Source organism: Octopus bimaculoides, chromosome 16, assembly GCF_046866305.1.
Source record: "Octopus bimaculoides isolate indiv1 chromosome 16, ASM4686630v1, whole genome shotgun sequence".
Lineage (NCBI taxonomy): Eukaryota > Metazoa > Mollusca > Cephalopoda > Octopoda > Octopodidae > Octopus > Octopus bimaculoides.
The window spans coordinates 31,447,381-31,464,083 of record NC_142943.1 but is presented as its reverse complement, the minus strand read 5'-3'; the positions used below and the strand labels follow the sequence as shown (position 1 = coordinate 31,464,083).

The 16,703-nt window shown below is 35.6% G+C and overlaps 1 protein-coding gene across 12 annotated transcripts in view; it reads right to left on the bottom strand.

The window, feature by feature from the left end:
* Positions 1–16,703, bottom strand: part of LOC106878470 (polyamine-transporting ATPase 13A3) — an 84,432-nt gene that overhangs the window by 17,425 nt on the left and 50,304 nt on the right. For 2 of the 12 annotated variants that reach the window (XM_089364428.1, XM_089364429.1), the window contains 9 exons: positions 16,168–16,229; positions 15,916–16,063; positions 10,795–10,986; positions 8,696–8,794; positions 6,605–6,758; positions 4,865–4,985; positions 4,422–4,546; positions 3,771–3,943; positions 1,323–1,361 (listed from right to left, as the gene is read on the bottom strand). In XM_089364428.1, coding sequence (XP_089220554.1) covers positions 1,323–1,361; positions 3,771–3,943; positions 4,422–4,546; positions 4,865–4,985; positions 6,605–6,758; positions 8,696–8,794; positions 10,795–10,986; positions 15,916–16,063; positions 16,168–16,229 — 1,113 coding nt within the window. The remainder of the gene's footprint in view (positions 1–1,322; positions 1,362–3,770; positions 3,944–4,421; positions 4,547–4,864; positions 4,986–6,604; positions 6,759–8,695; positions 8,795–10,794; positions 10,987–15,915; positions 16,064–16,167; positions 16,230–16,703) is intronic. The other 10 variants (XM_089364430.1, XM_089364431.1, XM_089364432.1 and 7 more) reach the window with 5 other exon arrangements.

Genomic DNA, 16,703 nt, shown 5'->3' with positions numbered 1-16,703 from the left:
ATACATAAATACACACATACATACATACATACATACATATTGGAGCCTTGAATCTATGCTAGAGTCCGGCTCTTTCTCTATTGACAAGAAATACAGAAATGAAACTGATTGATAACATACATACATACACACACACATTTAAATATGTAAACATACATACTCGCATAAACACACATGCATGTACACATACATTTATAGAAAATTTCGACAATTTCTAGCAAAATGCTACAAAAGCATGCAAAGTATTTGAACCATGCCCGTAGATGCCGAAACCAAAAACTAAATAAACAAACACATCAAATAAAATAATGATAATAAAAAAATGTTAATAATATTATTATTATTAATAAGAAGGCAACAAGCTGGTAGAATCATGACTGTGCCACAGAAAATGCTTAGCAATATTTCTTCCAGGTCTTTATTTTCAGAGTTCAAATTCTGTTGATGCCAACATTGCCTTTGAGTGATATAATTAGTTTACCTGCTCCCTTCAAAATTGCTGGCTTGTGCTGAAATCAGACAAAAAGGTGCCCAGGCTGGTGACATGTTAAAAGCACCTGTGTTGGTAACATGTTAATGGCAGCCATGCTGGTGACACATAAAAGACACTATGGAGTGGTTGGCATTAGGAAGGGCATCCAGCCATAGAAACCAAACCAAGGCAGATGGGAGCCTGGTATAGCTCTCAAGCTTACCAGCTCTATCCAACCATCTAACCCATGCGAGCACCAAAAACAGACACTAATTGAAGTTGATGATGGTGATGAATAATGTTAATATCAAAAGTCTTGTGTCACCCTGACACACTCAAAATGGTGTATTTTATGTGCCACCTGCACAGGAGCCAGTCCAGCGGCACTGGCAACGATCTCACTCGAACGGTGCGCTTAGTGCTCCACTGGTACAGGTAATAATCCTTTCTACTATAGGCACAAGGCCTGGATTTTTGTGGGGAGGGGGACAATCAATCATACCGACCCTAGTACTTGACTGGTTGGTACTTAATTTATTGATCTGAAAGGATGAAAGGCAAAGCTGACATCAGTGGAATTTGAACTCAGAACATAGCAACAGAAGAAATACTGCTAAGCATTTCGCTCAGCATGCTAACAATTCTGCCAGCTTGCCACCTTGATAATGATAATAACAAAATAATGAAAATAAACACGAAATTAACAAAAAATATACACTAAATGAAAAAAGAAATCAATCAAAATCAAACAAAAACATATAAAAGGAAGAAAAAAAACTATACAAAAATCTTTAAAAAAAAAAATGCCAAGTATGCAGTCAGTGCTAGAAGGTAGAGAAAGATCACCCACCTGTTCTTGGGTTTCATTAAACAGAAGAAGAGGACAATTCTGAAAAACACAAAGCCAAGGAGGATGTTTTCTTAACATGCTGCATATCCACTCTTCCCATGGACCTGGGGTGGATAAGGGTGGAGCAGAGGCGAGAGAGAGAGAGAAGAAATAGGGGAATTGGTGTCGTCGTTTTAGCCCCAAAAACAGTCGTGACCAGGTGGAAGTCTGATCAAAGACGTTCCAGCCATGACCTTTTCATCTTTTATTCAATGTATTTAAGACTACATTATCTAAACGGTTTATCAATACTAATTATTCCTAATTATTTATTAATGCTAAATAGTTACTATTAGTGGCTATAATTTGTATGTTGTTTAACCCCAGGTAGAGTCCTGATCAAGCAAAACTGATCAAAGATGTACCAGCTACACCCATTTCATCTTTTATTTGATGTATTTACAACTACATTCTTTAATATAGAGTTATTAACACTAATTATTACTAATTACTTCTTACTACTCATTAGTATTAGTAGCACATATAATATATAGCATCACATTATAGACACACACACACACATTATATACACACACGCACATATATTATATAGCATCACTATCATCTGCATTCCATGCTGACACGGGTTGAGCAGTTTGACAAGATCTAAGAGTTCAAGGGCTAAATCGTGCTTTATTGTCTGCTTTAGCATGGTTTCTATGGCTGGATGCCTATCAATCATCATTTAACATCCACTTTCCATGCTAGCATGGGTTGGATGATTTGACTGGGGACTGGTGAAACCAGATGGCTACACCAGACTCCAATCTGATCTGGCAGAGTTTCTACAGCTGAATGCCCTTCCTAACGCCAACCACTCCAAGAGTGTAGTGGGTGCTTTTTACGTGCCACCAGCACAAGGGCCAGTCCGGCAGTATATATATAAAATACAAAAATGGGACAAGAACGCAAAACATCCAGACAGACAATACAAAGAAAACAAGGATGGGTCATTTGAAGTTTTCTTTCCTCAGTCAAGTTCCAGATTATCTTTGCAATTTCGGCTGGTATACTCGAGGATTGCTCCAATCTGGCCAGCCCCAAGGAAAAACTAAGCTAAGAGCATTAGATTCCTTGGAAGAAAGCAGCAAATGTATACAAAAACAAGGACGGAAAAAAATGAAAGGTGAAGAAATTCTCAGTGGAGTTTGAACTTAGAATGTGAGATGGATGAAATACAAATGATCCTACCAGCTCACCGACTTTCTACTAGAGTCATAAGGCCTGGAATTTTGGGAAAGCAGGTAAGTTGATGACATTGACCCCAGTACTCAGCTGGTACTTAATTACCAACCCCAAAAAAGATGAACAGTAAAGTCAACCTCAGCAGAATTTGAACCTAGAATGTAAAGAATCAGATGAAATGCCACAAAGCATTTTGGTCGGCTTGATGCTTAATAATAATAGTAATATCAATAATTCCTTCTACTATAGGCACAAGGCTAAAAGTTTTAAGGAGAGGGTGCTAGTCAATTACTTGGACACCCCAGTGCTCAAATGATACTTATTTTATCAACCTTAAAGGATGAATGACAAAGTCAACTTTGGTAACATTTGAACTAAAACCATAAAACTGGAAAACATGTCACCAAGCATTCTATCCAATATGTTAATTATTCTCCTAGCTTACTGCCATAATTAATAATATTTGCTTCACATTTTGGCAGAAAGGACAGCACTTTAAAAGAAGAGGGTAATTCAATTACATCAACCCCAGTGTTCAAGTGGTACTTATTTTATTGACCCTGAAATAATAACAATAATAAACTTTTAGAAATCGATTTCTTTCTTGGGACCCAAGGACAAAAAGAAATCAATGCAAAGCAGAGAAACAATCAGCGAAAATGGAATAAATTGAAGACATACAGCTACAAGACTGATGTGGGGGAAGGAAAAAAATTGAAAATCTTCATACAGAGAAACAGAGTGGGTTGAGGGGAAACAAAGAGCATAGGTAATGAAGGTACACAGTGAGTAAAAGAGGCTGGGTTGGTAAAAGAGGCTGGGTTGGTAAAAGAGGCTGGCTCTTGGATGGAAAAAGGCAAGTATAGACAATGAAGAGAATGGGGATGCGGAGAGTAAAAAATACAGAATAGATGGAGATATAAAGAGGGTATATAGTTAAAGTGGAGTATGCAGAGAGAAAGATATGATGGACAGAGGGATACAAAGAAAATAGAGTCAATGAGGGAATGCAAAAAGTAAAAGAAAGGACAAGCAGATGAAAGAAGGAGTACAGCTGATGAAATAAAATGCAGAGAAAAACAGGAGTAAAATAATTGCACAGAATATTAATGTGAAACAAATGGTACATTGTATGGGTGCAGTTCATGTTTGTGTGTGTATGTGGTGTATATGTATATCTGTGTGTGAGTGTATGTGTCTATATATATTGGTATGCGTAGTTACCTCTTGATCAGATTCACTAAGAGAGTCATCTGTGACGGACTCAGATTGTTCCCAATGAATCTGAGCTTCCTGGCCATCTTCTGGAGGTGAGGCATTAACGATGATCACATTTTGTTTTGGCTTCACCATTCCACAGTTCCTAGCAACACTGACAGCTGTCAGAATCATATCTCCTGAAATATTTAGAAACATATGTATACATGCATAAATACATATACATACATACATACATACATACATACATACATACATATATATATATACATACACATGAACATACACTCAAACACATGTGTGTGAGTGTATTTACACACACATACATACACACACACACACACACACACACACATGTACATATGTATATATATATATATATATATATATATACATACATATATACATATATATATATATATATATACACACACATATGCACATATACTTAGATGAACTCACACACACACACACAGATAAGTATCCTGTCTAAGTTGACTGGCGCTTGCCAACAAACAGAACACAAAGTTCTAGTCAACTTGATATTCATACTAAATTTGACTCTGATAAAGAGAGAAAAGTCAAATTTATTGTGAACATGAACACCACCACCACAACAACAACAACAGCAACAGCAGCAGTAATAATAAATCTTACCTGTCACCATCACTGAACGAATATTTGCAGCTTGTAAAGTCTTGATGACTGGTGCCGACTCTGGTTTTAAGGTATTTTTCATTATAAGCAATCCCAGGAAGTTTAAATTATGTTCCACTTTTTCACTGAAAATGGTCAATGAAACAAAACATAAATTTGAAAAAAAAGAAAAGATCAATTCTTGCTAATAATCATTAATCAATAGTCATTAATCAGAAACTTCACATAATGATATGACACACTTAACCGTAAATAGAGAGGTACCAAATATGGTTCTCTTTAGTGGCTTGCTGGCTAATTTTCTCACAGACAGTGCTCCAGCATGGCCCAGCCTTAGAGCTGAGACATATAAAAGAATAATCCAAAACGAACTAACTACACCATTTTGAGCGTGGCCGTTGCCAGTACCACCTGATTGGCCTTCAATGAGACAACATACTAACCGGTTTATCCGCTGTGCCTGGTGCCAGGTGAGTTTAGGGTCCAGTTCCTTCCAGGATAAGGCAAGAACACGGAACCCTTGCACTGTGTATTTGTGGAGAATATCAGAGAAGTCTGCTGGAACTTTGGAGAAGAAAAGAAAAGGAAAAAGATATAAGAAAACAATAGGGTAAATGAATAAAGGGTAGAAGATTGTATGTTGGTTTCTCATCCTCCTTCTTATCATCACCACCATCATCATCATCAACATAAACAACATCAACTTCATTATCACCACAAACATCATCATCAATATGCCTTCCACCACTACCACTACCATTCTCACTTCTATCATCATCATCATCATCACCACCACCATCTCAACCACCATTTGTCATCATCATCAAAACTACCACCATAATGATCATGAACAGCCTACAACCGCAACTCTCACCATCTCTCCACCACCACTACCATCATCACCAGCATAAACATTGTCCTCATTATCACCATCAATATTAACCACCTCTACACTATCGTCATCAATACCACCATCATCAACGCTGCCACCACCACTGCTGCTGCCACCACCACTGCTGCATCATCGTCATCATCATCATCAGTTCAATGCAAAACTTAAAAAGCACTTCATAAAACGGAGGCAAAAGGAAAGAGAAATATGAAATCCACCACCACCACCACCAACACCACCACCAACACCACCACCAACACCAACATCAACACCAACAACAACAACATCCTTTAATCCATTAAAATTATTTGTGAAACACAATAACCATTAAGGTCTTAATTCCATCAAAGAAACATGGAATTCAATAATAGCATTGTCATCATCATCATCATTTAATGTCCCCTTTTCTATGCTTGCATGGGTCAGACAGAATTTGTTGAGGCAGACTGTTCACAGCCAGATGCTCTCCCTGTCATCAACCCTCACCTATTTCTAAGCACAGTAATATTTTGTGATGGAAGACAGGAAACAAACAACACCACTTGTATGAGAGTGATGCTCATTTACAATCATCACACAATGTCAAGACAAGGGAACTCACAGAGACACACACAAATACATATACATAATCACATGTATATTATATACATATATTGACAGGTTTCTTTCAGTTTTAAGCTAGCAAATCCACTCAGAAGGCCAGCAATTTTAAAGAAGTGGCTAAGTCAATCACATTTATCCCCAGTGTTCCACTGACACTTATTTTTCTGAACACGAAATGATAATATTAATGGTTTCAAATTTTGGCACAAAGCCAGCAGTTTTGAAGGAGAGGATAAGTTGATTATATCAACCCCAGTGCTCAAGTAGTACCTATTTTACTGATCCCAAAAGACAGATGAAATACTGCTAAGCATTTTGCCCAGTGTGCTAACACTTCTGCCAGCTCACTGCCTTCATAATAACAACAATAACACTTTCTACTACAGGTACAAGGCCAAAAATTTTAGAGGAAGGTTATAGTCAATCACTTTGACTCCCATCCTCAACTGGTTCTTAGTTTATCAATCTTAAAAGGACGAAAGGCAAAGTCAACCTCAGCAACATTTGAACTGAGAACATAAAGCTGGAAGAAATGCCACCAAGCTTGGAACTATAACAGAAGACATTTACCCGAGGTGTCACACAGTGAGACTGAACCAAAGACTACATGATTGAGAAGCAAGTTTCTTAACCACACAGCCACACCTCCATCATCAAAGAGAAAAAAAAAACATTAACAAGTACGTACTACTATCTGGATTACACAGTGATGCAATCTTCTCTGGAGCCCCTTTCGAATAAATGTCCATGTGATTGGTACCAAGTTTGCGAACAATCACACTCATACGCTGAAGACTTGAGGTAAAAGTGAACTGTCGCACAATTCCGACTTCAAGGGATGTCTATGGCACATAAACAGAGATGGAGAAGAAAAAGGGAATGTATTCTTCAAAGACTAAAAAAAACATTCTTCAGAAATTTACCATTCTTCAATGGAAATTTACAATTTGATCAAATTTAGGTAAATTTACAATTTGATTATAATCAAAATTACAATTTACAAGTATTCAGTGAAATTTATATAATTTAAAATATTATGTTAAATTCAAGATTTGATATTTCGTTGAAGTTTATAATTTGTCATAATATTTAAAATATTTGATTAGATTGAAACTGATATTTAATTAATACATAATTTAGAAAACTTTGTTAAATTTATAATTTAAAATATTTAGTTAACATTACAATTTAATATATTGTTCAAAGTCAAGGAAGTACAAAATTTCTCTTTAATGTTTTTTTTTATTTATTCTCGATCTTTTTAAAATTATAGATAATGTTAAAGAATTGTTATGCTTTCCAAAACTATTTAGACCAAAGTTTTGCAAAATTTTATCAATGAGTTTGAACACCATTTCTTTAAAAAATTTTAAGTAATTCTATAGAAAACTTTCACTTGGAAAATTATTTTCTACAGAGTTACCAAACAGAAAGTAGGTTTAAAGTTCACTCCAGCCAGTAAACACCACCTTTTCAGATCAATTTCTGTCTTCTCCATTGTTAACTTCACACAAACAAACAAACAATATACATTCTCTTAAAAAAACATTTTTTAAATTCAAAACTTCTGGGTTGGAGTTTTTTAGGGAGCAAAACTGATAGGATGGCAGTGGTGTAAAATTTTCAGTAAACAACATTTTAGAAACATAATATTTGTTATCAAGTCCATTAAGAAAACCATTTTCAAACATTCAAGCAGTTTAAACTGATGGGAGCAAAATAGAAGGGTCTCTATCAGGGTGGTGGGTGTAAGCTTAGCAGTGGGGAATATAGGTTGGTCAGTACAGGGGTGGGGATTGTAGCTTAGCTGGGGAAAAAATAGATGGTTTGGTGTGTAGCTTGGGGAACAATATAGGAGGATCTCTACGTGGAAGTGTGGCTTAGCAGAGGGGCAATATAGATAGTCAGTATAGGGAGGTTGGTATGTAGCTTAGGGGATCGATATAGGGATGTTGATGTGAGATTATTAAAACAAAATTCAAATGAAGAAACATTTAGAAACTGTGTGTGTGTGTTTGTGTGTGTATGTAAGAGTGTATGTGTGAGAGTGCATGCAAGAGAGTGTATGTGAGAAAGTGTGAGTGAGTGTGCATGTGTGAGTATGTGCATGTACATGAGTGCATGTGTGTGTTTGTATGTGTGTAGGTGAGTGGGTGCTTGAGTGTGTGTTTGTGTACTTGTATATGTCTATTTTGAGAGTGTAGTAGATTCTGGTCTGAGTCTGGATCAGAATGAACGATCTGCTTTGCATACTTGACAGCCAGGTGGACAGTTCTCTGAGAATGAACTAGACTTATTTGATATCTTTTTCCTCAAAACTAGATGAAAGGATTGGTGGACTGTGGTCTAAGTCTACAGCCAGATGATCTGGTATGTATATTTGAGAGCAAGGTGGACTATGATCTCTATTTAAAGCTAAATGATCTGGTATCTATACATCACATCTAAGTGGACTGCAGTCTGAAAATGAATGCCTAAAGATTGGATGACTATTTTCATCAAAATATACTTCAAAATATATAATGTTCAGTATTCTAAGTCTTATAAAGGTTTTTCTATTTGCAGATGGAATATCCTGCCAGTAGTGACGTCTACACATACAAAAAAAAACAAAGGGACTATCTGGTGAGAATGTTCTGGTGCCAACAGATCGGTAGTTGAAATATAACCTGTAATGGATGAAAGAAGTGGTAGAAGAAAAAACAAAAAAAATAAATGAAGACAGATTTGACAATCTCTGTAGATTATCACTTCGATAAAAGTATGAGTAATATTTCACCTGATCCACATTTGTAAAACTAGCACTGGAACAAGGCTTAACAACAGTTGGTGTAAAACTGTCGAATTTCCGTGTCTCACTGCCGGGCTCCTGAATCACCTGCAATCAATATGGGAGTGGCTGATGAATGTAAACTATCGCATAAACTTCTTGGAAGGAAACATGGAAAGCTCAAAATGGATCAAATGGATCTCTTGCAGAGATCTTTGTTGCTTTCTTTAGTTTTGCTCTTTGATTTTTGTTTAGTTTTGTTTTGTGACTGCTTTGTAATTAGGACAAAAAAAAAGGCAAGAAAATGAAGCAAGAGCGCTAAATTGGTAAAAAAAAAAAAATGCCATGATAAAAGAGGGCAGAAGAAATCGAGAGGAGATTACAAGGAAAATAAAAAGCAATATTCAAGGTGAAAGCAAAAGCCTGGTAAATTAGTTTCAAATTTTGACACAAGGCCAGCAATTTTGGGGTAGGGGTAAGTCAATTACATCAACCCCCAGTGCTCAACTGATATTTATTTTATCAACCCCAAAGGATGAAAGGCAAAGCCGACTCTGGCAGAATTTGAACTCAGAATGTAAAGACAGACAAAATTCTGCTAAGCATTTCACCCAGCATGCTAACAATTCTGCCCGCTTGCCACCTTATGTGAATATATATATATATATATATATATATATATATATATATATATATATATAAATATGAATTTAAAGAGTTAAAAGCACAACTGGTTTCATTTCATGTGGTTAATTAAAGCAAAGATTATTAATTATTGCAAGAATGTTCATAAATGACCAAGAGTGAATGTTAGTAGTAATACTTCATAGATTAAGTAATTAACATTTTGGTTACTTCATGCAAATTAGGTGGGTACTTGTGGTACGTTGATTAAAGAATTAACAGGATTATTCGGAAAATGACTTAAGCAAGCCCAAAATACATACACACACAACATACATACATACACACATAAACACATGCATGCATATATATATATATATATATATATATATATATATATGTATGTATACAAAATGGAATTAAGGGTCAGACATTGTGATATGTAAAAAGCAGAAAGTTTAAAAACTGACACAGAAGATAATAATAATAATAATAATAATAATAATGTGACTCATAGCCTGATGTTAGGAACTTTTTCCAACAGTGTAATCTGTTGTGCTTATATGAAATCATCATCATCCCAGTCATAAAAACCAACAGTCATAAGTCTCTCCAGTTGTAACACCTCCCCGTTGTAAGTCCCTCCAGTCATAAGACTACCCAGTCATAAGACTACCCAGTCATAAGACTACCCAGTCATAAGTATAAGATTCTTTCGACATAAGACCCCAGAAACATAAACCTCCCATCTGGATGTAATCCCCTCTAGTCCTATGTCTGTCCAGACTTTGATGATGATGGTAAGAATAATATTTCTAATAAAGGTGCAAGGCCTGAAATTTGGGGGTGGGGGCTAGTCAATTATATCGAGCGCCAGTGCATAACTGGTACTTATTTTAACAATCTCAAGAGAATGAAAGATTAAGTCGACTTTGGCAGAATTTGAACTCAGAATGTAAAGAAGATCTAAATGCCAGAACTGGCATGCTAACAATTCTGCCAGTTCACTAACTTAATAATAATAATAATAATAATAATAATAATAATAATAATAATAATGATCATCATCATCATTTCTACTAAAGGCACAAGATTTGAAATTTTGGGAGAGGGGACTAGTCGACCACATCGACCCCAGTACTCAACCGGTACTAACTTTATCAACCTCAAAAGGATGAAAGGCAAAGATGACCTTGGCAGAATTTGAACTCAAAATGTAAAGATGAACTAAATGCTGCTAAGCATTTTGCCCAGTGTGTTAATAATTCTGCTAGCTACCACCTTCTTAATAATAATAATAATAATAATAATAATAATAATAATAATGATGATAATAATATTCAGGCATTATTATTATTTATCTTCTGTCAGTTTCATGCAAACAAAGGGTTGAAAAATAAGCTTAAAAAAATTTGATAATTAAAAAAAAATTGAAATAAAAATGAAACACAGCAGGAAAGGGGGGGTCTGTATTTATTTCCTACCACGGAATCAGAATCACCGAGATGCAAGAATGAACCATTAGAAGTGGCAAATAAGGCGTCGTTATTCTCTGCAGAAGTAGTGGTAAGGTCAGAAGTAGAGGCAGTAGCAGTGATTGAGGTGCTGCGCGGACGCACCACCGTCGGCATGAGACTATCAAAGCGTGTTGTGTCTTTACCAGGTTCGTCCAGTACCTGCTCAACGGAGAAGAGAAAAGAGGAGAAGAGAAAGAAGAGAGAAATGTATACACATTTATTCACAGAGAGGAAATGGTCACTGTATGATGGTGGAATATGGTATCAGTAGACACTAACTTCTGGTAATAACAATAATTACAACAGTAACAATAAGAACAGTGGTAAAAATAAAAATAATACAAAGAAGAATGGTAGAGAGAAATGGGTTCCTGGAAACTGAAGACAGACACAAGAATTGGAAGGAGATGAAAGAAGAGAGAAGACCAGAAAATGGGAATGAGAATAAGAAAATAAAAAGATGAGAGAAAACAATGAGAGGAAATGAGAGCAAAAAGCAGAGACAGGGAAAGAGAGAGAGAGAGAGAGAGAGAGAAAGAGAGAGAGAGAGAGAAAGAGAGAGAGAGAAAGAGAGAGAGAGAAAGGGAAGGAGAGAGAGAGAGAAAGGGAAGGAGAGAGAGAGAGGGAGGGAGAGAGAGAGGGAGGGAGAGAGAGAGGGAGGGAGAGAGAGAGGGAGGGAGAGAGAGAGGGAGGGAGAGGGAGGGAGAGAGAGAGAGGGAGGGAGAGAGAGAGAGGGAGGGAGAGAGAGAGAGGGAGGGAGAGAGAGAGAGGGAGGGAGAGAGAGAGGGAGGGAGAGAGAGGGAGGGAGAGAGAGAGAGGCAGAAAAGAATGAAAAAGGAAGAAAAAGAAAACAGGAAAAAGTGAGAGAAAGAAAAGAAACAGAAAGGAAGAGAAGAAAAGCAAGATGATGACAACAAAAAAAAAATGGCAGAGGAAGAAAGCAACCAAAGATCAAAAGAAAGAAATAAAGCAAAAGAAGAGGAAGAGGGATACAGATGAAGATGAAAAATAAAATGACAGAAGATAGCAGGAAAATCCCAACAAAACTAAAACAAAGAATGAAAAAAAGGCAAAAATGAAAAAAAAAAATACAAATGAAACATCAGCAGCATCATAATCACTATCACAAGACTTGCCTGACTCAAATAAATGTAAACCTAACACCAAAACCTGTAAATACAACAGAGCCATACATACAGTGTAATGTGTGTGTTTGCACATATCTACATGCATACTTACATACATACATATATACATACATATATACATGCATGTATGTATGTAGAAGGTATAAGGATTGAAGAATTGTATCAAGAACACAATGAAGGCAGTCAAAACCTTGGAAAATGGATAGGAAACCATTATTCCAGATGGTTCGTCACTGAGGGAAGCAGTGCCTCATGTGAAGGAGAACTCTAACAAAATTGCATCAAGCATGAACAGTTGAAGAAAGACCTTGGTAAGAGTCTTGGTGTACATTTTCCTGAGTATTTTGGAGCACAGCCTGAATGAGTGTGGGCATGTCTGTCTAAGTGAGGCAGGCCTCAGAAGTATAAAAGGAACACCCCCCACCCACCCCCTACACACAGGGCATCTTTATTTACAAGGAGTACAGAAAAGAATGCACCAGGAGGCAGAGTGAAATGTCATATGAAGGTTCACAAAAGTAATATTCTAACACCTACTACAAGAGGTGCCCATCATTAGCACATCTGTGCAAAAGAATGTAGGTCACTAGCAGGGCTGAAAAACCACATCTGTGTTGTTCATATTTAAGAGAAAAATCAACCAATGACATTTTTCAAAACATGAGTTTCAAAACATCATATATATAAAAATCTGTGTATATCATGTAGCTCTAGTTTACTCAGATGTAAATGAGCACCAATCTGGTGCCTGCCCTCTCTCCTTCCATGTACTGGTGCTGCCCTCTTTCCCTTCATGTACTGGTGCTGCCTTCACTCCTATGTACAGTAATGCAACTAAATAGCACAAAACATTTTTGTCTGAGATGCTACAACAATAACTACAACAAGGATTTTCGACTCAAGATGCATCATTTGGAGTGACGACACAATGCAAGAGCAAGCAGGCATGCAAAACCTTGTCACTCTTAATTTTAAACAAGACTCTAAGACTCAAGTCATTACGATAAAAATCAAGATGCAACAAAATTCCAGAGCTGCAATACAGGAACTCCTGTCATTGACTGACAAGCAATAGGAGATATTATAATAATAATAATAATAATGATAATAATAATATGTAAAGAACTAGAAACAATCCTACACGGCTCTAAGATTTTAGCCAATTCAACAGGTTGATGATGATGGTAGAGAAGGTGGTGGTGATTATGATGATGGTAGTGGTTTTGATGATGATGATATCTAAATTTACCAAAGCCCACAAAATTAGGAGCATGTCTGTAGTAGTGTGAAATTTGAAATGACCTCAGTATATCACTGGGATATGGTTTATTGACAAAAGACAAATTTGACATCAGCAAGAATTGCTCTCAAAATGTAGAAACATCAACCACAAAACATATTTAGACCATCTCCACTGTCTTAGAACAACTATTAATAATAATAATAATAACTGTGTTATAGGCACAAGGGCTGAAATTTTGGGGCAGGGGTCTAGTTGATTATAATGACCCCTAATGTTCAACTGGTACTCATACTGTTGACCTTGAAAAGATGAAAGGCAAATAAGAATGGTTTGATTATAGTTAAAAGACTTCGATCTCAAACTCTTGACTGGTACATTGGTTTATTGATCCTAGAAGGATGAAAGGCAAAGTTGAGGACCTGAGTAGAATATAAAGGGACATCACAACTGTTCAACCCATGCCAGCATGGAAAGCGGACGTTAAACAACGATGATGATGATGATGATGATCACTCAATAATACAATTTTATGTTTGGCCAATACAAAGCGCATATGCACACACACACACACACACACACACACACACCACACCACACCACCAGCATCATCATCATCATCATCATTTAACGTTCATGTCCCATACTGGTAGGAGTAGGAGGGTTTGATAGGATCCAACAAGTCTGCCAACTGCATTGTGTTCCAATGTCTGCTTTGGTATTGTTTTTATGGCTGGATGGCATTCCTAATGCCAACCACTATACAGTGTGTACTTAATGCTGTGTTTTTTTTTTTTTCGTGACACCAGCACTAATGAGGTCGCCATGCAGCTTGCAACACTTAATATCCCTTTAACTGAGCGAGGACTACAATAACAGGAGACAGTAAGCAGGAAATTGAAACATTTGTGCTTTCGCCAGGTTCATTAACAGTGTACAAGAAATAATGTGATTTAGTGAGCCTCCACCAAGAACTAAAGCTTGTGTCTCACACCCACAGTTTGCTGGAATCATGTCTTGTGCTCTACAAACTACAATGCTTGCCACAACGCAGGTTTTACTCTGAACAGATTGTCTTGTGTTATGGATTCTTATATTGAAAGTAAATTTAAGACAAAACAAAAAAAAAAAAAGACCAAGAGAAGATACCATAGCATTAAAGTGTTACTAAGCACAAAAGCCACTGAATGTAATTTTAAGGTTTACAGTTTGTGCATTAGATTTATAAACCATTACATGAATTATACACATATTAAAATTTTGCTAAAGCATAGTGATACTAATAACTAACAGTTAGAACTCAATATATATATATGCTTTAGAATAAAGCGTTAGGTGAGTAATGTTAATTAAAAAATGACAAGAGAACAGGAGTCAAATAAGCTAACAAAGGTGATCACAACTCCTGTTAACTTGTCATATATATATATATACAGGGCTAAAATGTTTTGGGTAATGTGCAGAAATAGTATATTGGTAATAATAATTAGGTTAGTCAAAAGAAATGGAAAAATTGTTCTTTAGTTTATTTATATACAGGTACAAAAAGTTTTCAAGTTTTACAAGGAAATGAAATTAAATTAAATAAAATTAAAGAAGATAAAATAAAATAAAGTAAACAATTTACGTTATTACATTTAATAATTTTTCATCTAGCGATTGCAAATGCACTAAGAAAAAGAGCAAAGAAAAAGACAAACAAGATTAAATAAATAACCCTTTTGTGATTGCATTTCTTATGAAACAAGTCTTCTGTTTGTTTCAATTAATTTTAAATATAAAAAATAATGGAGTCTGGAAGACTACAGAGAACATTAAAGTAAAACACAGAATCCAAATAGACTGGCAGTGGTCTGTATTGGAAACAGACTGAATTGATTAATTTGATAGTGAAATTATTTAAATTGGTGTGTCCTTGTGAGAGGAAGTTTCTTATATTTTGGACAAAATTCTTCTTTCAGAAACAGATAACTTTATCAGAAATGGCAAACGCTTCCATTCCATACTGACTTAAATAATTTTATTTTTTTTATGCCCTGAAGCAAAATATCTATTTTCAGTTGTAGAAATGGTATTGGCAACATGTCTTACAAAAAACAAAAGAGGTTCTTATATGGAATAATAATAATAATAATAATAACAATAATAACAACAACAATAATAATAAAATAGTAATAATAATAATAATAAAATAATAATAATAATAATAATAAAATAATAATAATAATAATAATGGTTTCAAATTTTGGCACAAGGCCAGCAATTTCGGAGAAGAGGGTTAGTCGATTATATCGACCCCAGTGTTCAACTGGTACTTAGTTCATCAACCCTGAAAGGATGAAAGGCAAAGTCGACCTCAGCAGAATTTGGACCCAGAATGTTAAGTCAGACAAAATACCGTTAAGCATTGTGCCCAGCATACTAACAATTCTGCCAGCTCACCATCCTATTGATAATAACAACAACAATAATAATAATGATAATAATGATAATAATAATAATAATAATAATATGGTAAGGGAGTTTATTTTAAAATTAAATATTAACATTTTTTGAAAGATAAGTCTTTTATTCTAAAACTAGACAGGTTGGCATCAAAAGGGCTTTTTTTTAAAAATATCACCAGATTAAATATCAAGAATGCACAGAAAGAAAGAAAGAAGGAAACAAACAAGAATATCATGCAACTGAATGACTTACCCAATTGAGAGAGAGGAACATCTTCAGATCCAAAGGATCCCCACTAAGTTTCCCATCTATCATAGTCAGAGAATGACAAGTGGCCATACATATCGTCAGAGGGTTATGAGGCTGCATTGTTGCGGGTTCATAAACCAATCCTTGAAACCTACAGTTGGAATTTTAGCACAATTTAATAAATTCGCAACATCAACAAATTATTCAAATACACTAACTTCATTACACCTTTCATAATTAGAAACAATTACTTACTGGTTATGATCAGTCGGAATAACTGCCCATAAGTCCAAGCCATCTTCGGTCAATGTTCCTGTCTGGGAAAAATATAATAATAATAATAATAATAATAATAATAATAATAATAATAATTAAAAAAATGACAGGATATAGGATGCACCACTCAAAATCTGACATAGAAAGGCTATATATACAACGCACAGAAGGTGGCAGGGGTCTTATACAGCTAGAAAACTATTATAAAATAACCACCATAGGACTGCAAAAATACCTACTCCAGAAGCAAGGGAAACTAATACAAATAGCCACAAAATACGAGCAAAACAAAAAACTGTTTTCAGTATTTAAGGAAGCTGACAAATACAAACAAGAAATCAATCTACCTAACAAATACGAAGAAGAAGAAGAAACAACAAAAGCTATAAAACAAATGAAATCCAAACTAAAACTAGAACAGCAACGGACCATGATAAAACGATGGCAAGAAAAGCCCCTACATGGTAAATACTGGGCTAAACTAAATGCGAGAGAAATAGACAGAGAAAAATCCC